This window comes from Artemia franciscana, chromosome 5, assembly GCF_032884065.1.
Source record: "Artemia franciscana chromosome 5, ASM3288406v1, whole genome shotgun sequence".
Taxonomy (NCBI): domain Eukaryota; kingdom Metazoa; phylum Arthropoda; class Branchiopoda; order Anostraca; family Artemiidae; genus Artemia; species Artemia franciscana.
Window position 1 is genome coordinate 26,667,639 of NC_088867.1, and position 26,933 is coordinate 26,694,571.

Below are 26,933 nucleotides of genomic sequence, written 5' to 3' on the forward strand. Positions count from 1 at the left end.
TTTAAGTGATCAAAAAAGTTGGAGGAAACCTAGGCCCCCTCCCACGCTCATTTTTTCCCCAAAGCCACCGAATCAAAATTTTGAGATAGCCATTTTATTCATCAGAGTCGAAAAACCTAATAACTATGTCTTTGGAGACAATTTACTCCCCCACAGTTCCCGTTGGAGGGTCTGCAAGTTACAAACTTTGACATGTGTTTACATATAGTAATAGTTATTGGGATGTGTACAGACGTTTAGGGGGATTTTTTTTTGGGGGGGGGGAAGCTGAGGGGGGGTTGCGTGAGAGGATCTTTCCATGGAGGAATTTGTCATGGGGGAAGAGAATTTTAATGAAGGGGGTGCAGGATTTTCTAGCATTATTTAAAAAAAAACAATGAAAAAATAAATAAGAAAAGTTTTTTTTCAACTGAAAGTCAGGAGCAGCATAAAAAACTAAAAACAAAAAAAAATTATTACACATATGAGGGGTTTACCTCCTCGTAATACCTCGCTCTTTACGCTAAAGTATTTTTTAGTAATTTCAACTATTTATTCAATGGCCTTTGTGATTCAGGGGTCATTCTTAAGGAATTGGGACACAATTTAACCTTTAGTGTAAAGATCGAGGTATTGACGAGGGGGTGAACCCCCTCATATACGTAATAGAAACATACGAATATAGAAGCTCGTTACGTAAGTTACTTCGTAAGTTACGCATATTTTTTACTAATGAAAACGTTCGTAAAAAATTTAAAGTTCTAGTTGCCGTTTTAAGTAATCAAAAAATTGTAGAGCAACTTGGCCTTCTCTCTTGCTCCTTTTTTCTCAAAATCTTCCGATTAAAACTATGAGAAAGCCATTAAGCAAAAAAAAATATATATTCAAATTTTGTTTTAATTATTTATTTGCGGAGAGCCAAGATCAAAACATGAATTAATTCAAAAACGTCTAGAAATCAAATAAAAAAACAAGTTTTTTAACTGAAAGTAAGGAGTGACAATAAAACTTAAAACGAACAGAAATTATTCCGTATATGAAAGGGGCATTTCCTCCTCAACAAACTTTACGCTAAAGTTTTTTACTGTTTAATAAAGTAGAATTGAGAGACAGAGTCAAATTTTAGCGCAAAGAGCGGGGCGTTGAGAAAGGAACAGCCCCTTTCAAACACGGAGTAATTTCTGTTCGTTTTAAGTTTTAATGTCGCTCCTTACTTTCTGTTAAAAAAAATTGTTTTTTTATTTAATACCAAGAAAAGGCTCAAATTATTTGCGGCTAGATTCTTGTGTTTCCTTACACGACATGAGAGTCTTATTGCAAGTAGATTGAAGTTTTCAGGGGTAAAAAAATTATATAAAATCCAATCAAGCACTTCTGAAAAATATTATTTTATTTTACAGGAAGCTTGCTCAAGATCATACTAGCCAATTGCGTCATAATACTTACCTTTCTTCTTTAATGAGCAGAGAGACCTTAATACTTCCATCATAGTTGCTTGTGCTGATGATGGGTCAGTAGAGCCGTACACCCATGCGTCTCTATGGTTTCCTGAAAAATACAAATCGCACAGGAATACATAATGAATTCAGACGTTTTGTGACTATGTTTGTTTTGATCATTTAATTTAACTTCCATTTTTTAGATCGACATCCTAATAGGGAATAGATATTCAGAAGGTATCCAAAAGACAAAAATGATATAACAAGAAAATAATTTTGGCATGTTTTGTAAGTAATCACCACAACTTTACAGATGTGTCTACTACTCTGGATAAGTTTTCTACCATTGTTTTGCAAAAGTCTTACAAAGGATAAACACTTTGAATAGAGCACAAAAATGTAAACTGAGCCTACACAGCATGCGGCTACACAACATGTTGTTAAAAGAACGTAAGATTCTGGCCTGTGAAGAGGCAACAGTTGAAATAGTGGTTAGAAATAGCTAACCTTAAGTTATAAATCGGAGGTAAATAAGAGAACACACTAAAATGATTTAATATATTTTAAATCTTGGGCTGCAGATTTATCAAGACAATTGGTCAATATATAAATAGTAAACGATTCATCCTGTCGATATCAGGAAACATATTGCAACTTTAGCACCAGAGCATAAAAGTAACGTATAGTCAAAACTAACGTTTTCCTTCCTAATATTATTATGCCTTCACAATGAGGTTTGTCATCTATAGCAGTGTTGGGGTTCTATATCCTGTGTTAACTTCATTAGCCGAACCGTATTAGCACAAAATTTGCATAACTGGTTTACCTAAACTAGACCCGAATGACCTACTTACATGAGCATAGTACAATGGATTCATCATTAGCATAATCATTTTACCTAGTAACTAGATTCGGTGAATGACCTACATATTCATGCCAGAACATGATTAACAAATATTAAACGTGGAATAAGAAAAATGAGTACTTATTATAATACTTAATATTCAGGTCACGACAATCATGTGAATATTTTTTTTTTATTTTGGTTGAATGAAACTATTATTATGGCACGCACTTGGGTAAAGTAAATCGAACACACTTATGATCATCCATGTCCCATCTCCAAGGGGCCCCCAATATCCCTCTCCCAAAATTTCCCCCCTTTTTAGGACTTGGACTTTATTTATTTAGAATTTTTTGGATTTAGAGTTTTCGGGACTAAAAATTTTTTGGACTTAGATTTTTTTGAACTCCTCTGTTTTACACAAGGATCGATGAAGATACGCTTCTTTGAATTTAACACGTGGTTCAAAATGTTTCGTAATCTGTTTTGCACAAAACCCGATGAAGATACATTTCTTTGAATCAAATGTATGGTTTCGCATACATTTGTTTTGCAGAAAGCCCGATGAATATGCACTTCTTTGAATCAAACGTGCAGTATGCGAGCTTTGTTCAAATCAAGTGTGTGTACTCCGTTCTTCCCAACCCTTGTTGAAGATACATTCCTTTGAATTAAATGTGTAATTCAAATATTTTCAATTCTGTTTTTGCCAAAGGTTGGTTGGCTTTTTTATGTGGTTGCACCCATGGTAATCAATGGCTGGTCATCGACACTACCTAGTTTATTGTATGCTTTAGATCAATATTCATTGTGAATTGGAAGGATTAACACTTACATCACATTTAAAACAAATGAAGATGAAATATTCCAAGAAAGATGAAATATTACTAATGAAAATAAAATGTGTTTTATCTGTGTTTATTCTTATTTCTAAAAACTAAAACGCAAGTCACTTAAACACCCAAATATTTAAATCAAATAAGTAAAATCTTAATTTCTTGAAATTTCAAATATTTTTAATAAACTCAGATGTATTTTAACAAAGTATATTAATATTTTTGAAAACTAAAACCAAGTTTAATAAATGGGCAACTATTTTGAATAAAATAAGATGTATTTTAACCATGTGTGTTCATATTTCTGGAAACTAATCCCAAGTAACTAACCAACTAAAACTAACCCAATAGTTTAGAGAAGATGAATTTAAAACATCAGATGAATTTAAAACATGCGTGTTCTTAGTTCTGAAAACTAAAACTTAGATTTCCCAACTAACTAAATATTCTTAATTAAATCACATGTGTTTTAAGTATATCTTCTTATTTTTGAAAACAAAACCCAGATTTTCTATAATGTTCAAACATTTTTAACAAAACAAAATGTATTTAAAAAATATGTGTCCTTATTTGTCATATCTAAAACCCAAGTTTCTTAACTACTCTAACATTTTTCATAAAATAAGATATGTTTTAACCGTGTATATTTATATTTCTGAAATCCAAAACCCAAGTTTCTTAAATATCAAGTATTAGTAATAAAAAAGATGTATTTTAAACGCATATGCCCTTATTTTCGAAAAGTACACCCTATGTTTCTTAAATATTCAAACATTTTTTAAAATAAAAACAGCTATATATTAACCATATCAACACCACTCCTCACCAGCACCGCTCGTTCCTCACCAACACCGCTCTTAAGTCTGCGGTCTATTTACATTATTTCTAGGGCTTCTTTGGTCTTTCATCAGTGGCAGTCTTCCAAAATCTCTTCAGAAAACTCTTATGTTTTTATCTGATTCAGCTCCATATAGCCTTAGTTCTTCAAATAATATCTACATTCCAACAGCCCCTACTATTTGATCAGATTTCAATCCCCTCATTGCTTGTCAACGGGAGGTACAGCTATGCCACTCGTTTGGGACTTTTAAAAGGATTCTTAAGGATCATTTAATAAGGAATCAAATAGAATAACTGTTTTTCTTCCTCTGATGAGTTGATGTCCCTTGAGTTCCGTTCATGGTGTATGGTTGTCTTCTCTACGCTTTGACTTCCAGGCCGCAAGTATGTTCTTTATGTTCAGGTATGTTCTATTGTTCACTTTTTTTGCTTATACTGTATCCCCCTTATATATATTGCTTATATTGTAGTTGTTGCTACTATTTTTTTGTATCCCTGACCATGGAGCCTTTTGAGGGGGAATAAGTGTATTGTAATTCCATTTTGAATTGTATTGTATTGTATTGAATAATAAACTTCTTTTTCTTCATATGTGTTCTTATTTCTGAAAAATAAATCCCTGGTTTCTTAAATGATCAAATGTCTTCTTATAAAATCAAATTTATTTTAACCATATGCGTCCCTTTTTGATATATATAAGACCCATGTTTCTTATTTCCTCAAATATCTTTAATTAAATAAGAAATATTTTAAGCATGTGTGGTCTTTTGATGAAAACTAAAATCCAAGTTTCTTAAATGATCAAATAATAGTAATAAAATCAGATGTATTTAAATGTATATGCTCTTATTTCTGATAAATAAAAGTGCAGTTTCTTAAATTTTCAAATATTTTGCATTAACATAAGATGTAGTTTTACTCTGCGCGTGCTTATTTATGAAATTTAAACTCTTAAAGTTCTCAAATGATCAAATATTATTAATTAAATCAAATGTATTTTACTCATGTGCGTTGTAATGTCTGAAATATAAAACCCAAGTTTTCTTAAACAATCAAAAATTATTAATAAAATCAGTTATTTTAACCATGTTTCTTCTTATCTCTGAAAAATATGATCATAGTTTCTTAGGTGATGACATATTTTACAATAGAATAAGATGTATTTTAACTGCGTGCGTACTTTTTTGCGAAAAACAAACCCCAAGTTTCTGAAATGATAAAAAATTATTAATAAAATTAAATATATTTTAACCGTATGTGTTCTTGTTTCTAAAATATGAAACCCAAGTGTTCTGAAATGCTCAAGTATTTTCAATAAATTGAGAAGTATTTTAACCGTATGTATTACGGTTAACCGTACCGTATTAACCGTATGTATTGAAGTAAAAAACCTAAGTTTCCTTAAATGATCAAATATTAGCAGTAAAATCAAATGTATTTGAATCATATGTGCTCTTATTTCCAAAAACTAAAGCAGTAGTTTCTTAACTGATCAAATATTTTACAATAAAATCAGATGTGTTTTTTTCACTGTGTGCATTCTTGTGTGCGTTAATGTCAGATAACTAAAATCCAAGTTTCTTAAATGCCCAAATATTTTTAATATTGTCAAATGTACTTTAACCGCAAGCGCCCTTACTTGTCAAAAATAAAACCCAAGTTTCTTAACTATTCAAATAATTTTAATAAAGTAAGATTGTTCTTAAACATGTGCGTTATTATTTATCAGAACTAATACTTAATTTTCTTAAATGATCAAATACTCATAATAAAATCAGGTGTACTTTAACCATATGCGTTGCTTCTTATGGATATAAAACCTTATTCTGTTAAATTTCTGAATATTTTTATTACAGTAAAATGTATTTTAACCATATGCGTCCTTATCTGTCAAAACTGCAACGCACGTTTCTTAACTACTCAAATATTTTTAATAAAGTAGGATGTATTTTAACGTGTAACTTCTTTTTATGATAGATGGAATGATAGATATTTTTTTATTCGCAACAATTACATAAATATGAAAACTAAAAAACCCAGTTTCTCAAATGCGCAGAAAGCTACAACCCAGTTTCTTAAATACTCAAACATTTATAATATAATCATATGTGTTTCATCCGTATGAGCTTATATTTTCTGGATTTAACACCCAAATTTCTTAAATGATCGAAATTTATTAATAAAGATCAAATTTATTTTAACCGTGTGTATTCTTATTACTGAAAACTAAAACCCTAGTTTCTTAAATGATCATATATTATTAACAAAATGCGATGTATTTCAACCATGTGTGTTCTTATTCCTGAAAAACAAAACCTTCACTTCTTAAATGATCAATTATTTTAAATAGATTCAGATGTGTTTTAGTCATATGCATTTCTTTTAATGAAAACTAAAACCTTAGTTTCTTAGATGATCAAATATTCTTAATAAAATCAAAGGTCGTTTAACCGTATGCGTTGCTTTATGTGAAAAATAAAACCTTTTTTCTTAAATGATCAAATACTTTTAATAATCATCAAATACATTTTAACCGTGTCCTTTAATTTTTATGAGAACTAAAACCCAAATCTGTTAAATCATTAAATATAATTAACAGAATCGAATATTTTTTTAACCGTCTGCGCTCATTTTTATGAGCACTTAAACCTAAGTTTCTTAATCAATCAAAAATATCAATAAATGAGATGTGTTTTAAACGTTTGTATTCTTATTTCTAAAAAACTAAAGCCCAAGTTTCTTAAATGTTCAAATATATTTAATAAAATAAAGAATCATGGATTTTTACTAATTGATCTGAAAACAGATGATGAATGAAAGATGAGACAGATGATGAAAGTACAGAAAGAACTTGGATGTTCGCTTGATAAAATTTGCAAACAGTAAGCGAATAAGTTTGAAAGCTTAGGAAGTAAACATCGGAAGCATACATGTAACAAAGTCAGATTACTGGATGATAATGGTAATCTTGATTTTCAATTGAAACGATTAACTAATCTAGGTGATCAAAAATTAAAGAATAATGCTATGGATTTGCAAAATGTACGAATTATTGTAAACGATTTTAAGGATGGAGTTGTTAACCAACAAACTCTTCCAAATCATTTTTTAAGTGAGGATATTATTATATTAACTGAAATTTATGAATAGACTCATAATATATCGACTAGAGTCTGTGATGAAGGATTGTTCTAAAAATTCTTTAAAATAACAAAGGAAGTTGTAAACATGGAAAACAGAAAAAACTGAAAATGTTGCAAACTCAGAAAATGGTGCAGATGCAATTTTATCTTTCAATGTTAAATGATTTCAAACAAGACATTACTAAAGATGAAATCCTAAATAATCTAAAATTCAGCGACGGTATTAGGAAGTAAACTAAAATTTATCAATGGCGTGACAATATATTGATTAGAGTTGGTTACTATTACTAAAAATACCTTAAAAGTAACAAAAATAGATATTAATTTAGAAAATCGAAGAATTCAAATGTTGTAAAACCAAAAAATGGTACAGATGCAGTTGATTTTTTAACGCTATTGATATACTCGAAGGGCTTTACGCAGTTACCTGAACATGTAGACTATTTAGAAAATATTATATTAAATATACGTTAAAAAGATCCCGATTAAGTATTTCAAAAGTAAATGAAAGGATGGTTGAAGAAACAGTCAAGCCTATGAAGTTTTTGAAGAGTATTACGAAAATTTTACCTTGGAATTTTATCTATAAAAATATTTCTCTAATAAGTGGAAGAGTATACCAATTTATTGAGCAGAATTTCAAAAAACAAAAATTAAACGTGTTTTAATGGAAAACAAAAATGTAAAGTGTCAGTAACACATACAAAAGCGATGGAACGAGAACCTGTTAAACCATTACATAATAAAAAACAGGTGACTGATATTATAAAATATAAAAATGAAAATAAAGGTTGTGATAATGACTTATGTTACAAACAACTACTTCAAAATGATCCAAGATCACCAGTCTCATATCTTTTCAATAAATTTGAAATTAATAAAAGCTGACTTTATTGAATACACGATTCATTTGTCACCTCTTCAAACAGATGTTTTAAGAAAAAGAAAAATGCGGAATTTGAACAGAAAATATTATTGTTGGTAAAGAGCCTGTTAAACTGTTGCTTAAAAGAAAGAAAATTGAACAGATTGAGCAAGGAAAAATAAAGAAAAAAGATATTGGTATAATTATATCATATCAGCAACTGAATCAAAATGTTGGCTTACTTCCATTTCTAATACCTTTAGCAACTGAAATAGGTAAATATGCTCTAACAAGTGGTTTGCTGATCTAGGTACACATACTGGAAAGAAAATTGTTGATAAAAGTACTAATTTTTCAAATGCTAATGGAAAAGATTGATTATTACCGGGGAATTTACCAAAAGGTCGAGGTTTAAAATTACCCGGTACATACAAAATTGTTATATCTGGATCTGAATGGGTTGTTGAGGATCCTATGAGACGTAGTAGACCCAAGAAAATTCAAATAGAAGCGTTTAAAGCACCTAAACAGCAGGGAAGACCCAGAACAGTTGTTGAAGCTAAGATTTCACAATTCAAAGAACGCTCGCTTCCAAAAAACGGGGAACGCCAGGATGGATAAAAAATCACATGATACCACTGGCAAATATTGATATTCTGAATGAATTACATCATATTCTTTATTTTCGAGGTGTTTTTTCTCGATAAAACTTAGTAAGTAAAATAAAGAAAAATATTGTAATGTAATCAATTATGATTGCGAGGGATCACCTGCGAAGCATTGAACTTTTTATTTCAACGATCCCAAGCACTTATTTGTAGAATGTTATGATTCTTTTGGAATCTAAGCTGGGAATGAATTCGTAAACTACTTAAAGACTTCAAATAAGCAAATTACCTATCATTCTACTCAAGTCCAAAATTTTAACGATGTGAATTGTTGTCATTTGTGTGTAGATTACATAGAAAATAATGTTTCAGCGAATTGATCCACATAATTTTATTTTAAGTTTATTTTCAAATATAAAATGGATGAAGAATAAGAAAAGAGATTATTAATTTATCGTAGAAGTTGTAAATATTGTGAAAATATTAGTAGCGCTTTTTTAATATCTAATTTTTTATTTAGTTTTTCATGTTTAAGTGCTTTCGCTATGTTACCCCTTGCTTCTTTAAGTTTTGATACAGTTCTGATTGATATACTTCAAAACATCTAAAAATAGCAGAAAGAAAGCATGAGCATAAAACTGCTTACTGCTTGTTATATATAAATCTGGTGAATAGACTACTGAAGAAACAATTAAGCGAAAAATAAATTACGCAAAACACTATAGTATTTTCCTCGTGAAAAATATGCGGAACAAGTGAAATTAAATGGTTATATATTTTGCGTAAAGTCTGTAAAGTTTAAAACATAAATAAAACCCATCTTACTTTCCACTCTATATTCTCCAAAACTTTTATAATACAAACCATCTTTTCGTTAAATGCTAAAGCTATGCACGTCATTTAACTAAATAATTCATCAATAGTCAAATTGTTCCTGACGCATGATTGGATTTTTTTCCCCCAGAAATCTTTCACTGGTAAAAGACATCTAGAAAGAATGCCAAAGGTTATTAAAGGAATAAAATTTACCTCAGATTAAGAAAATATGTTTCATAGAATTATTCACTAACAAACAGAGAGACTTTTAAGGAAAATGAAAAGAGAAAATAAATATAATTGAGCTATTGAGAAAGAAGATTTAGACATTGTAATGGAATGCACAATTAAAGCAATTAAATGTGTTACAACTAAATATGGAAAAAGTGTTATCATTATCGATTTTAAGTGTCAAATGGTGGATCTATTTGCACCTAATTTTTTTAATCAAAAGAGCATATCTACATAGAGCTTTATGCAAAATAAATGTGTAAAAAACAATAAATTTGATTCAAAGAAGCGTATCTTCATTGAGATTTGGGCAGAACAGAGTAGAAAACATTTTGAAATACACATTAAATTCTAAGAAGCATATCTTCACCGAACTTTGTGAAATACATCGTAAAAAATAGGTCCCAAAAAAATTCTAAATAAAAAATCTAAGTCCCAAAAGGGGAGGGGGAAATATTTGGTGAGAGGGATATTGGGGGCCCTTTTCGGTGGGATTTGGATGACCATGGGTTCCCTCTAAGAAAATGCCAAAGTAATTGATTCATTACGAAAGTAAAACATTTCAAAATAGGATGAAACCTTTTTTATTGACAGTGAATATATATAAAATTATTTAACTGGATATTTCGAACACATATATAGTGTTCATCATCAGCAGTATCATCAGAGTTTTACTGCTGATGAAGAACACTGTATATACGTTCGAAATATCCAGTTAAATAATTTTATATCTATTCACTGTCAATAAAAAGGTTTCATCCCTATTTTGAACTGTTTTACTTTTGTCATGGAAAGGCAGTGGTCTTCGAAGTTATCTAAATTGATTCATTGGGGAATAAGTTAACCAGTTTACTTTACCCAAGCGCATGCCACATAAAAAGGGTAGCAGATTTATCGCTTAAGTTACATTAGCAAAGTGGGAGGAAATGAGGTAAAAACTGAGAAAAACTCTCCCTATGTTCGAACAGATTTCATTATTAACCACAGAGTATCCTGGGTATCAATTCTATAAGTGATAGAGTTTGATTGTCTCAAGACTAGAACTAGCAGATTAATTTTAGACTTGGAATTGTTCATAGTGATATTACTGTAATATTGTAAATCCCCTCCAAAAAAACGTCGATCATTTAAATTTAGACATTTCTGAGCTGCTCCTAAATTCAGTGCATTAGAAAAGAGCCAAGTTAAATATTACCTATCCGTATTGGACTAAAGAAAAAACAATTTTTTCCAAATAAAAGAAATAAACGACACTAAAACTCAGAACAATGAAATATTTTGGTCAAAATAAGGAGTGTTGGAGTCTGCATGAAGTCCCACTCTTTACACTATAATCCATAATTCTCTAAATATAAAAGTTTGAAGATTGCTAAGACGTTAAAGCTTAACGGAAAATATTTTAGATATCCATAAATATTTTCAGTTAGTGATTACACCAGTTGTATCTATTGATTAGCTTACAAAACGTTTGAAATGTCCAATTATTTATTGTTGAATTAATAGCAATGAAATGTCATTAAAAATTTTCTATGATAATCTCAGAAAACCTTCAATGATAATCGAAAGCATTTGATTTAAAAGTCTGATAACTTGTTAAAACACAGATTTAAACCCTTAGCTGTTGATAAACTTGGTCCAAAGAATGGAGAGTACATTCTATTGCAACCAAATTGTTTATTACCAACTCAGTCAGGAAATAAAAACAACAAAGCTTTTAAATGTTGCAAACGCTTAAGATTTATAGTTTATATAAATTTATATACACCAGCCGTTCATTTACCCGCTGTATACGTGTTTTTATAAGCTTATCCAAATGGTGCAGGCTTTTTTTTTATCAAAATTATTTCTGCATATCTACTGGTCAATTTTGTCAAAAACTACAGATGAATTCCTTACTAAAAAGAAACGGTGCTAAAGACAATAATCGTAAGTTATAGGCACGAGATGCATCATTTATAAAACTTCGATGCATGTTTGCATCAAGGTTTTTGCTTTGACTATAGTTTTACAATTTTGTTTTCATACTTGTTTTGAATATTTAAATGCTATTAAAATTATTGTAAATACAATAGAATGAACAAGTTTCGCGTCAAATGATCTGTTTCAAAATTTGCTGACAATAAATGTTTGCAAGTCAATCTTTACGTTTTAGCGAATTATAGCCGACAATGAGGCTTAGAAAACAAGCCTAATACAACTTAGTAATACAATACCTAGAAGCACGTAGCGATCTGGTTCGACAGTTCCAATAATTTTTCCAACAACATTGTACGTTTTTGCTAATTTCAGTTCATTGTTCACTTCCAGACGGATCTTCCATCCAGGATTACGAAGCTCAGTTCCTAAGTTATAGGTTATATTGAGGCCTCCTTGCCAAGCATCAGGTGCTTGTGGTCCAACCATCTGAGCAAATATCTGCGCATGGAAGGGAATCAACATTTAATGTAATACCGACTATTATACCTTGAAATATATTTTGCAGAGTAATATTTACAATTCTCTTAAAAATATAAATGATTTTATTGGGCTAGACTATGATTAAGTGTATATCAAACTTCAAACATAAATAGCGATTCGATTGTCTCCTCCCCCTAGAATTTAAAAAGGACGATATTATGGTCCTTCCAAGGGAGTCATCGAAGCAGGAGACTTTAAGGTCACTTTTGGAATTTAGCTACCCTTTCTAACCAATGGAGTTTTAATGTGACCACACCTTGATTTTTATTCGGTTCCCCTACATAACTAATAGTTGTTCTTAGTTTTATTAGACGTATCTAATGTTAGCTGAAAGAGGTAAGAGACATTAAATGCTTAGAATTATACAATCTTTTATCTTGTAACTTTTCCATTTTTAATACCAATTAGTTAGCCTATAGGTAATTGGTGTATACAGCCTCCAAACTTCTATTGGATCCTGAAATCTTTTAGCTTACAATACTCTTTAATTAACGATGCATACAAATAAAAGTCTACAGCAGTAAATTAGGATGTAAAATTCACTATGAAAAAGTTCTTCTAGATAGTCTATGCTAGACTATATATGTATATATATATATATATATATATATATATATATATATATATATATATATATATATATATATATACATATATATATACCAACTAGGTGTTGGGGTGGCGCTTCGCGCCACCCCAACACCTAATTGATGGGGGTGCTTCGCGCCCCCCAAGCCCCCCGCGCGCGTAAGACGTTATGCGCCATATTAGTTACGCGCCATTGTAGTTGTGTCCCTGTGTCCCACCTGTGAATATAGATATATATATACATATATATATATATATATATATATATATATATATATATATATATATATATATATATATATATATATATATATATATATATATATATATATATATATATATATATATATATATATGTTTTTAACTACGTAAAACCTGCGAATATACAACATTCTTCGCTGTCCCATTGTCTGTGCATATAAATAGATTGTCAGGTTTACCGACTCTTGAACATGCAACATATAATTGTCCATGGGAAAACAATCCGTATTCAGATCTATACCTGATGATTCTAACGATTGCCGTTGAGCTTTGTTGATGGTGATTGCTAATCGACCATTCCCTGTGTCGCCGTCGTCATTTATATATCCCCCTGTGCCCCCCGGCGTCCCCGTTGTAGTTGTGTACCTGTGTCCCGGTCGTCATTTATATTCCCTGTGTCCCGGTCGTCATTTGTGTCCCGGTGTCCCAGTCTGTAATTTCTCTTTGAGTGTCCCGGTCGTCATTTATATTCCTTGTGTCCCGGTGTCCCGGTCGTCATTTGTGTCCCGGTCTGTATATACATTCGTTTTTAAATTGGTCTTTTTTTTAGTTTTTAGTTTTTTACCTTTTTTTAGTTTTTTTTTTAGTTATACCTCATGATTCTAATGATTGCCCTTGAGCTTTGTTGATGGTGATTGCTAATCGAACATTCCCTGTGTCCCCGTCGTCATTTATATATCCCCCTGTGCCCCCCGACGTCCCCGTTGTAGTTGTGTCCCTGTGTCCCGGTCGTCATTTATATTCCCTGTGTCCCAGTCGTCATTTGCGTCCCGGTCTGTATATACATTCGTTTTTGAATTGGTATATGATGAAATAAATTTTTGTGTTTTTCCCCTTTTTTCTTTTTAGTTTTTTTTTTGGTTTTAACATTTTTTTTTAGTTTTTTTAGTTTTTTTCTTTTTTCTTTTTAGTTTTTTTGTAGTTTTTACCTTTTTAGTTTTTTTTTATTATTTTTTTTTAGTTTTGTTTTTCTCCTTTATTTTTCAGTTTTTTCCTTTTTTTATTTTTCTTTCTTTTTTTGTTTTTTAGTTTTTTAGCTTTTTTATTTTTTAGTTTTTTTTTCTTTTTAGTTTTTTTTGTATTTTTTACCTTTTTTTTAGTTTTTTTTACTTATGTCCTGGTTGTCATTTATATTCCCTGTGTCCCGGTCGTCATTTGTGTCCCGGTGCTTTGTTGATGGTGATTGCTAATCGAGCATTCCTTATGTCGCGGTCGCTTTCTCTTTGAGTGTCCCGGTCGTCATTTATACTCCCTATGTCCCGGTGTCCCGGTCGTCATTTGTGTCCCGATGTCCCGGTCTGTAATTTCGCAAGTCGACACACACACACACACACACACACACACACACACACACACACACACACACACACACACACACACACACACACACACACACACACACACACACACACACACACACACACACACACACACACACACACACACACACACACACACACACACACACACACACACACACACACACACACACACACACACACACACACACACACACACACACACACACACACACACACACACACACACACACACACACACACACACACACACACACACACACACACACACACACACACACACACACACACACACACACACACACACACACACACACACACACACACACACACACACACACACACACACACACACACACACACACACACACACACACACACACACACACACACACACACACACACACACACACACACACACACACACACACACACACACACACACACACACACACACACACACACACACACACACACACACACACACACACACACACACACACACACACACACACACACACACACACACACACACACACACACACACACACACACACACACACACACACACACACACACACACACACACACACACACACACACACACACACACACACACACACACACACACACACACACACACACACACACACACACACACACACACACACACACACACACACACACACACACACACACACACACACACACACACACACACACACACACACACACACACACACACACACACACACACACACACACACACACACACACACACACACACACACACACACACACACACACACACACACACACACACACACACACACACACACACACACACACACACACACACACACACACACACACACACACACACACACACACACACACACACACACACACACACACACACACACACACACACACACACACACACACACACACACACACACACACACACACACACACACACACACACACACACACACACACACACACACACACACACACACACACACACACACACACACACACACACACACACACACACACACACACACACACACACACACACACACACACACACACACACACACACACACACACACACACACACACACACACACACACACACACACACACACACACACACACACACACACACACACACACACACACACACACACACACACACACACACACACACACACACACACACACACACACACACACACACACACACACACACACACACACACACAAACTTATATATATATATATATATATATATATATATATATATATATATATATATATATATATATATATATATATATATATATATATATATATATATATATATATATATATATATATATATATATATATATATATATATTTATTCTTCGACACACTGCCTCCAGCCCTCCACCCAAGAATCAAAGTATAATGTCATGCTAATCAAAAAAGAAATGGGGGAAGGGAGAGGAATTAAGCTATTTCGGACAAACAAATATTTCGTTTGTCATTATACTCTAGTTATTCAAAATAAAACCACTACTTAAAATGTACTTACCGAGTTAAAATCTTCTAAATATTCGTTTATACCCAATATGAGCGTGGCACTACTTTTTGGATTACAGTTTCAAGGCCTTTATTTTTTTTATTATGAGAGCTTTTTTTTAGGAAAGCTTAGATTTTGCAGTAATAACAATGCCTTATTTTTATTTATTCCACAAAAAAAAAGAAAAGAAAAGACACTGCAACCCTGTGCAGAACAACGTGCTTAAATATTCAAATTCTGTTGCTAGTGTCTCATATAATGATACATTCATACATGTATACATATATAATGATACATTCATACAAACTTATATATATATATATATATATACATATATATATATATATATATATATATATATATATATATATATACTAGCTGTTGGGGTGGCGCTTCGCGCCACCCCAACACCTAGTTGGTGGGGGCGCTTCGCGCCCCCCCCCAAGCCCCCCCGCGCGCGTAAGTCGTTACGCGCCATAATAGTTACGCGCCATTGTAGTTGTGTCCCTATGTCCCACCTGTGAATATAGATATATATATATATATGGTTTTAACTACGTAAAACTTGCGAATATACAACATTCTTTGCTGTCCCATTGTCTTTGCATATAAATAGATTGTCAGGTTTACCGACTCTTGAACATGCAACATATAATGGTCCATGGGAAAACAATCTGTATTCAGATCTATACCTCATGATTCTAATGATTGCCCTTGAGCTTTGTTGATGGTGATTGCTAATCGACCATTCCCTGTCCCGGTGTCCCGGTCGTCATTTACATCCCCCTGTTTCCCCCGGTGTCCCCGTTGTAGTTGTGTCCCTGTGTCCCGGTCGTCATTTATATTCCCTGTGTCCCGGGTCCCGGTCATCATTTGTATCCCGGTGTCCCGGTCTGTATATACATTCGTTTTTTAGTTTTGTTTTTCTCCTTTATTTTTTTCCTTTTTTTTTCTTTTTTAGCTTATTTAGATTTTTAGATTTTTTAGTTTTTTTTATTAGTTTTTAGTTTTTATTTCTTTTTAGTTTTTTTGTCCCGGTCGTCATTTATATCCCCCTGTTTCCCCCGGTGTCCCCGTTGTAGTTGTGTCCCTGTGTCCCGGTCGTTATTTATATTCCCTGTGTCCCGGTCGTCATTTGTATCCCGGTGTACCGGTCTGTATATACATTCGTTTTTTAGTTTTGTTTTTCTCCTTTATTTTTTTCCTTTTTTTTTCTTTTTTAGTTTATTTAGATTTTTAGATTTTTTAGTTTTTTTATTAGTTTTTAGTTTTTTTTTTCTTTTTAGTTTTTTTGTAGTTTTTACCTTCTTTTTAGTTTTGTTAATTTTTTTTTTTACTTGTGTCCTGGTCGTCATTTATACTCCCTGTGTCCCGGTGCTTTGTTGATTGCTAATCGAACATTCCTTTTGTCCTGGTCGCTTTCTCTTTGAGTGTCGTCATTTATTTTTTTCTTTTTTAGTTCTTTTAGTTTTTACCTTTTTTAGTTTTTTTTTAGTTTTTAGTTTTTTTAGTTTTTTACCTTTTTTTAGTTTTTTTAGTTTTTTTAGTTTTTTAGCTTTTTTATTTTTTTTATTAGTTTTTAGTTTTTTTGTAGTTTTTGCCTTTTTTTTAGTTTTTTTAGTTTTTTAGCTTTTTTATTAGTTTTTAGTTTTTTTTGTAGTTTTTGCCTTTTTTTAGTTTTTTTAGTTTTTTAGCTTTTTTATTTTTTTTATTAGTTTTTAGTTTTTTTTGTAGTTTTTGCCTTTTTTTAGTTTTTTCAGTTTTGACGTCACCTGATCCAGTTTTTTCAGGTGACGTCACCTGATCCACGATCCACAGATCCACAGACAACTTATTTTTATATATATAGATAGTTTTTTTTTTTTTTACTTATGTCCTGGTCGTCATTTATACTCCCTGTGTCCCGGTGCTTTGTTGATTGCTAATCGAACATTCCTTTTGTCCTGGTCGCTTTCTCTTTGAGTGTCGTCATTTATTAGTTTTTTCCTTTTTTTTTTAGTTTTTTATTGGTTTTTACCTTTATTTTAGCTTATTTTTCAGTTTTTTCCTTTTTTTTAGTTTTTTTTTATTTTTTATTTTTTTTAGTTTTTTACCTTTTTTTAGTTTTTTTAGTTTTTTTAGTTTTTTAGCTTTTTTACTTTTTTTATTAGTTTTTAGTTTTTTTTTGTAGTTTTTGCCTTTTTTTAGTTTTTTCAGTTTTTTTTTTAGTTTTTTATTGGTTTTTACCTTTATAGTTTTTTTAGTTTTTTAGCTTTTTTATTTTTTTTATTAGTTTTTAGTTTTTTTTGTAGTTTTTGCCTTTTTTTAGTTTTTTCAGTTTTGACGTCACCTAATCCAGTTTTTTCAGGTGACGTCACCTGACACATCCATCCATCCATCCACAGACAGACAACTTATTTTTATATATATAGATATATATATATATATATATATATATATATATATATATATATATATATATATTTATTCGTCGACACACTGCCTCCAGCCCTCCACCCAAGAATCAAAGTATAATGTCATGCTAATCAAAAAAGAAATGGGGGAAGGGAGAGGAATTAAGCTATTTTGGACAAACAAATATTTCGTTTGTCATTATACTCTAGTTATTCAAAATAAAACCACTACTTAAAATGTACTTACCGAGTTAAAATCTTCTAAATATTCGTTTATACCCAATATGAGCGTGGCACTACTTTTTGGATTACAGTTTCAAGGCCTTTATTTTTTTTATTATGAGAGCTTTTTTTTAGGAAAGCTTAGATTTTGCAGTAATAACAATGCCTTATTTTTATTTATTCCACAAAAAAAAAGAAAAGAAAAGACACTGCAACCCTGTGCAGAACAACGTGCTTAAATATTCAAATTCTGTTGCTAGTGTCTCATATAATGATACATTCATACATGTAAGCATTCTCTTCAAAACCCCTGACATTGCTAAAGTAAAAACAGTTGTGGCTTGCAGAACATACACTTTATATATGCTAAAGGATGATTCAAAATTTAAGTAATGTGTATTTCGAAAAATTTTTATTGAAAACTTTGTTTAACTATTTGCTTTTACCAATTTATTCTATGAATTTAAAATTACAAAATAAAGAATAAGTCCCGATTGTTTTAATAAAAGCATGGATGATTTAGAAACATTGTTTCTAAATCAATTTAGCGTCACAAATCACATTTCAAAAGTTAATCAAAATAGCTTTAGCGTAGCAAACCCCTCCCCTGAAAAAAAAATGAAAATACTGTAAACTCCATTCATGACCCACTTATATTATATTATAATTTAGTTTCGGATTTCTTTTTTTTTGTCTGTACTGCGTTACTATTTCATTAGTTATTGATTAATACATGCCTCTTCATTCCTCTAAGATTTATTCCTGTAGATATTTTTAAATAGATTAAATAAGAAGAAACAGCTTTTCCACGAAGAGTTAGGAGCAAATTCAAACAACATTGCTATAATAATTAATTAATGTTTAAAAAATAAAACCAAAGGCACTAAAAATTATATTGAAAAATTCAACCGAAGTTCAAATGATCAGAAATTATAACTAACGAGTGTTGTATTACATCGCACAAATATTGTTTCCAATATAATTTTAGTCGACGTTTTATTGTATCCATTGTGTGTCCATCTGTATCTTATGCGTCCATTGTACAGGAAATTGGAATACATTATTATAACTTGGTTTTTACGGCTGTAATCAGTGACTTCAGAAACCATGAAATACAAAGTATAGTGTAAGCTACAAGCTTATCTCCCTTTTGCTTAGGAAACTTCTGTGGTCTCTTAGTTTCAACCCTTTACCGTAGTGTTCCCTTGTCTCATCGTAAAGGATAAATCATTATGCAAAATCAGGTGGGAAAGTCGGTGTTGGTTACTGGTTCGGGAATTCTGATCGTATCTTCGCGAATTCGGATCGTAGATCCAATGTGTCGTAAAGTCAAGTTATTTTCTCTTGCTAAAGAGATCAAGAGCTAAGAGCTCATATGGCACTTGTGACGAGGTCGGAAGAGCCAAGAGATCATATGGCATGAGCTCTAGCATAATTCTAAGAATCAATAGATTGATTTAAAAGGAAAATCAGAGGCTTAGTGCCGTTCGGGATTTAAAATAAGAGCTCTGAGACTCAAGGTCCTTCCAAATATCAAAATTCATTCACATCCGACCACCCACTCGTAAGTTAAAAATACCTCATTTTTTTAATTTTTCCTCTCCTTTCGGTCACCCGTTCTTAAGTAAAAATAACTCAGTTTTTCTAATTTTTCCGAATTAACATCCCCCAACTCCCCCAAAAGAGAGCGGGTCAGTTCCAATTATGTCAATCACGCATCTAGAATTTGTGCTTATTCTTCCCATCAAGTTTCATCCCGATCTCTGCACTCTAATTGTTTTCCAAGAGTTAACTTTCTCCCCTCCAGCCCCCTATCTCCCCGGATCCAATTCAAAATAAAAATGGAGCATCTGAGACATAAGATGCTTCTATATATCAAGTTTCATTAAGATCCGATCACCCATTCATAAGATAAAGAAACCTCAATTTTCACGTTTTCAAAGATTTCCAATTTCCCCCTCGAACTCTCCCAAATGTCACCGGATCTGGTCGTGATTTGAAATAAAAGTTCTGAAGCATAATATCCTTCTAAATATCAAATTTCATTAAGATCTGATCACCCTTCATAAGTTACAAATGCCTCATATTTTCTAATTTTTCTCAATTAACCCCCCTCTCAATCCCCCAAAGAGAGCGGATTCGGTCCGGTTGTGTCAGTCAGGTATCTTGGACTTGTGCTCATTCTTCCCACCAAGTTTCATCCCGATCTCTCAACTCTAAGCGTTTTCCAAGATATACCGTCCCCCCAACTCCCCCAATGATACAGGATCCGGTCGAGAATTAAAATAAGAGATCTGAGCTACGAGTTCCTTCTAAATACGAAATTTCATTAAGATCCGATCGGTCCTTTGTAAGTTAAAAATACCTCATGTTTTCTAATTGTTCAGAATTAACCCTCCACCCAGCTCCCCCAAAGAGAGTGGATACGTTTCGGTTATGTCAATCACGTGTCTAGGACTTGTGTCTGGTTTTTCAACTAAGTTTCATCCCGATCCCTCCCCTCTAAGTGTTTTCCAAGATTTTAGGTTTCCCCCGCCATCTCCCCTTAACGTCACCGGATCCGGTCAGGATTCAAACTAAGGGTTTTGAGACATGATATCCTTCTAAATATCAAATTTCATTAATATCTGATCACCCGTTCATTTTTCTCATTTTTCTAATTTTTCCAAATTACCGCCCCCCACTCCCCGCCAGATGGTCAAATCGGGGAAAAGACTATTTTTAACTTAATATGGGCTGGTCCCTGATATACCCGCCAAATCTTATCGTCCTAGCTTTTCTGGAAGTGCCTGAACTATTAAAACCGGGACAGACAGACATACGGACAGACAGACCGACCGACAGAATTTGCGATCGCTATGCGTCACTTGGTTAATACCAAGTGCCATAAGAACCGATTGTTTTTTGTTTGTTTTTTTCAGTCAATATATATATGTCCCAAAATCGGAATTTTTGGCATACGTGTAATTTTAAGGCCCAAAAAGCGCTCCCTGGATCCCAACTTCCTCCTTACTAATTGTTCAAATACACCTCAGGTAGTGAAAGAATACATAAAACTTGAAATAAAATTGATATTCGTTTATTAAATTTTTATCACTTGGAACTAAGTGGGGACTTCCGCTAATGTCAAAGCTATGGTCACCAACACCTTCTAGTATTTGTTCTTTTTCAGTTCTTCAGTTTTATCAGTTCTTTTGGGGTAATGATAAGGTAGTAATGACATTGTAGTTGGATCTCAATTTCATAAACAAACAAAATTGCAAAGTTAGAAACGAAATCGCCAAGACCCATCAAGCGCGAGATAGCACTAGTGATACTTTTTGACAGCAGCACCAATATCCAGTCTTAGTCTCCACAGTTTCAAAAAGCTTTCATTTAGCCACTAATTAGGCAGGGGCGGTAGAGATAAAAAAGAAATCACTAAAAAAAATTTTTGACTAAAGCTTCGGTCTTTTACTGGCTTAATGCTGGCTTAATGCTGGCTTTACAAGCTGTGTATTATTTTTACGGGCTTAAAATAGTGCAAAGGATGTTTACTAGGCAATTTCATGGGCGCAGGTGTTAAAGAGACAGTCCAGAAATAAGAAATAATGAGACTAGTTAGTGAAAATACAGCATAAAAATTAGTCAATAGAATCAAAGCACAGTTTTTAGTAATATAGGACAGTAATTGATATCAATTTGTATTGATATCGATATATCTAGATGCCCTGATAATTGATATCTAGACAGTCCTACCTTCCTTGCATCGTTATAGCTAATAGGATGAGCTGGGATTCTTGGGAGATCCATTTTTTCTGAGGAAATTCGAGAAGCCCCTTTTATTGCCGGATACATTGGGGTGCTTGGGTCTCCATCATGCCACACTATTGATCCTCGTTGCATTCCCTCTCCTGGTAACCACCAGGAGTTTGGATACGGAGATGCCTGGCCATTGTCACCAGCATAGTTCTGTGGATCACTGTACAGGATTATCCCTGCTGCTCCAAATCTTTGTGCGTTCTGAACCTAAAAGAGTCGAACAGTACATAACTAAGCTTTTCAATTATCCTGTAAATCATAACAAAGATAAGATCATTAAGCTATAATTCTTAATAATGATTCTTAATGTTTGTATCCAAGCAATCTTTTCAAGAGAAATATTTATTTGATTAAACTAAGAGATGACGCTGATAATGTCTTTAGAATGCCCAGTGAACGATGTGCTTGAATGTGAATATCCAGACCGATTTTTGGTCATGAGTGTTGTAGATTATGAATAAGCATTTTAGTACAAAATAAAGCTTAAATGAAGGTTTCATGCTTATACAGAATACTAGACAAGAAGCTACAATACATATAATGAAACAAGAGCTAAGAGCTCATATGGTGCTTGTGACGAAGTCGGAAAAACCAAGAGCCAAGAGCTCATATGGTATGAGCTCTAGCAAAATTCTAAGAATGAATAGATTTCTTTAAAAGGAAAATCAGAGGCTTAATGCCGGTCGGGATTTAAAATAAGAGCTCTGAGTCACAAGGTCCTTCTAAATATTAAAATTCATTAAGATCCAATCACCCACTCGTAAGTTAAAAATACCTCAATTTTCCTAATTTTCCCTCTCCCTTCAGCCCCCCAGATGGTCGAATCGGGGAAAACAAATTTATTAAGTCAATTTGTGCAGCTCCCTGACGCGCCTACCAATATCCATCGTCCCAGCACGTCCAGAAGCACCAAACTCATCAAAACACTGAACCCCACCCCCTAACTCCCCCACAGAGAGCGGATCCAGTCCGGTTACGTCAATCACGAAGCTACGACATTTATAACCGTTTCCCAGATTACCAGTTTCCCCCTCCAATGTCAACACATCTGGTCGGGATCTGAAATAAGAGCTCTGAGACATGAGTTCCTTCTAAATATCAAATTTCATTATGATCGCTATATGTCACTTGGTAGATATCAAGTGCCATAAAAAGAAATCACCAATGCAACAGCATAAACACATAAATAAACATACACCATAAGCAAAAGACAGTAGGGGAAAGGAAGACCGTATTCCTACCTTAGTAATTAATATAGATCAGTACTTGAATGAGGCCTTAATCCCGCTCATCCATCCAATTACATAGGTCAGACAGAATAGCCATACACAATCAACCATTAAGAATGATCCATTAACAGACAGTCGTGTCGTAAGTAAGTATAAGTCGTCATTTACCAAATATTAAAAGCAATAATTCAGCTGCAACAGCCTAACACAAGGGCTCATCAGGAGAATACACTCTTGCTTATAGGATTTTGGCACATTAAATTCCCTACCCAGGCAAATGGCGTGCCTACCATAAATTCCCTATGGTATCCCCGTGCTAGGTATCACCCCCAAAATATATGCTTTTGAAAAAACAAATGTAAAACAACCAAGTAACTCCAGAACTAAGTTATTATACCTTGGTTTTGGCCCTCGTGTAATTATATTAATCAGAAGGAACATACCATTCCAAAATCTATATTAATTCTGAACAATTATTAAAAATTTTACAATCTATCAAATCACTCTATTGATGCAAATGTGACCTAAATAAAATTCAAGGAAATGAATGCAAATTAAGACCTTTTGAAAATACAACATATGCAAAATCCTCCAGAAATCCACTGTCAAAATTTTGGGACACGCCAAACTCAGTAACAATGAAAATCAAAATCAACCGAAGATTTTGCTAAATATTTCAAGATAATTCTTCCGGTATTTATTTGAAAGTTCGTTATAATGAAAAAAGTTTTTTAAATTGCAAAGTTAGTTTATTTGCAGAGAAACATCTTAAAATCAATGTTTGGCTTAAAATTTTACATCTATTTTTAAAATCAATATAGCTACTACAAATCCTTGCATATCTAAATAACTGTGAGTGAAATGCTGTATATGTAATATTTGAGTGTATATTACTTTCAGGGAATGGGAAATTAATCACTTCAAAATCAAAATCATCCGTTTTATTATTTTTAGTTTTGTTTTTCTCCTTTATTTTTTTCCTTTTTTTTTCTTTTTTAGTTTATTTAGATTTTTAGATTTTTTAGTTTTTTTATTAGTTTTTAGTTTTTTTTTCTTTTTAGTTTTTGACTTCTTTTTAGTTTTGTTAATTTTTTTTTTTACTTATGTCCTGGTCGTCATTTATACTCCCTGTGTCCCGGTGCTTTGTTGATTGCTAATCGAACATTCCTTTTGTCCTGGTCGCTTTCTCTTTGAGTGTCGTCATTTATTTTTTTCTTTTTTAGTTCTTTTAGTTTTTACCTTTTTTAGTTTTTTTTAGTTTTTTAGATGAAATTTTTTTTTAGTTTTTTCCTTTTTTTCTTTTTAGTTTTTTATTGGTTTTTACCTTTATGTTAGCTTATTTTTCAGTTTTTTCCTTTTTTTTTAGTTTTTTTTATTTTTTATTTTTTTTTAGTTTTTTACCTTTTTTTAGTTTTTTTAGTTTTTTTAGTTTTTTTAGTCTTTTAGCTTTTTTACTTTTTTTATTAGTTTTTAGTTTTTTTGTAGTTTTTGCCTTTTTTTAGTTTTTTCAGTTTTTTTTTAGTTTTTTTTTTTTGTAGTTTTTGCCTTTTTTTAGTTTTTTCAGTTTTTTTTTTAGTTTTTTATTGGTTTTTACCTTTATTTTAGCTTATTTTTCAGTTTTTTCCTTTTTTTTTAGTTTTTTTTTAGTTTTTAGTTTTTTTCGTTTTTTACCTTTTTTTTAGTTTTTTTAGTTTTTTTAGTTTTTTAGCTTTTTTATTTTTTTTATTAGTTTTTAGTTTTTTTTGTAGTTTTTGCCTTTTTTTTAGTTTTTTAGTTTTTTAGCTTTTTTGTTAGTTTTTAGTTTTTTTTTGTAGTTTTTGCCTTTTTTTAGTTTTTTTAGTTTTTTAGCTTTTTTATTTTTTTTATTAGTTTTTAGTTTTTTTTGTAGTTTTTGCCTTTTTTAGTTTTTTCAGTTTTGACGTCACCTGATCCAGTTTTTTCAGGTGACGTCACCTGATCCATCCACAGACAGACAGACAACTTATTTTTATATATATAGATAGATATATATATATATATATGTATATATATATATATACATATATATATATATATATATATATATATATATATATATATATATATATATATATATATATATATATATATATATATATATATATATATATATATATACATATATATATATATATATATATATATATATATAATATATATATATATATATATATATATATATATATATATATATATATATATATATATATATATATATATATATATATATATATATATATATATATATATATATATATATATATATATATATATATATATATATTTACAGGTGGGACACAGGGACACAACTACAATGTCGCGTAACTAATATGGCGCGTAACGACTTACGCGAGCGGGGGGGCTTGGGGGGGGGGAAGTGCTCCCACCAACTAGGTGTCGACTCTTTCTCTTAACTCTACATTTTAAAACAGTAAAAACTTTAGCGTAAAGAGCGGGGCGTTGAGTAGAAAAAGCCCCTTTCATATACGGAGTAATTTCTGTTCGTTTTAAGTTTTAATGTCCCTCCTTACTTTCATTTAAAAAACTTGTTTTTTTTATTTAATTTCTGAACGTTTTTAAATCAATGCATGTTTTGATTTTGGCTCTCCGCAGAGGAATAATTAAAACGAAATTTGTAAATTTATTTTTTTGGCTAAATGGCTTTGTCATAATTTTGATCGAATGATTTTGAAAAAAAGAGCGGGGGAGGAAGCCTAGTTGCCCTCCGAATTTCGGTTAATTAAAAAGGCAACTAGAACTTAATTTTTTACGAATGTTTTTATTAGCAAAAGATATACGTAACCTATAAATTAGCCTACTTAAAGAACTTTTGTATTCTCATTATTTTATTACATATATGAGGGGGTTCGCCCCCTCGTCAGTACCTCGCTCTTTACACTAAGGCTTAAATTTTGTCCCAATTCATTAAGAATGACCCCTGAATCACAAAAGCCGCAGAATAAATAATTGAAATTACTAAAAATATTTTAGTGTAAAGAGCGAGGTATTAGGAAGAGGTGATCCCCTAATATGGGCAATAATTTCTGTTCGTTTTAAGTTTTAATGCTGCTGCTTACTTCCAGCTAAAAAAAAACTTTTTCATGTTTATTTTTTCATTGTTTTTTTAAGTAATGGTAGTAAATCCTGCGCTCCCTTCATGGAAATTTTCTTCCCCCGTGACAAATTCTTTGAAGGAAGGTTCCCCCAGCATATCCCCCTCTTCTCAACCCCTGCCTCCAACCAAAAAATCTTCCAGAAAACGCCTGTACACTTCCCAATAACCATTACTATATGTAAGCACTGGTCAAAATTTTGAAGCTGTAACCCCTCCCACGGGGACTGTGGGGGAGAAAGTTGTCCCCAAAGACATAGTTATAAGGTTTTTCGACTACGCTGAATAAAATGGCTATCTCAGAGTTTTCATCCGTTGACTTTGGGAAAATAATTAGCGTGGGAGGGGGCCTAGGTGCCCTC

General features: G+C 32.2%; 1 protein-coding gene across 2 annotated transcripts in view; it reads right to left on the bottom strand.

The window, feature by feature from the left end:
• The window catches only part of LOC136027185 (N-acetylated-alpha-linked acidic dipeptidase 2-like), a 62,805-nt gene that overhangs the window by 13,790 nt on the left and 22,082 nt on the right, over positions 1–26,933 (bottom strand). Inside the window, exons 3-5 of one of the 2 annotated variants that reach the window (XM_065704193.1) lie at positions 22,150–22,419; positions 11,815–12,016; positions 1,426–1,527 (exon numbers count right to left, since the gene is read on the bottom strand). In XM_065704193.1, the coding sequence (XP_065560265.1) occupies positions 1,426–1,527; positions 11,815–12,016; positions 22,150–22,419 (574 nt within the window). The remainder of the gene's footprint in view (positions 1–1,425; positions 1,528–11,814; positions 12,017–22,149; positions 22,420–26,933) is intronic. The other variant, XM_065704194.1, reaches the window with a different exon arrangement.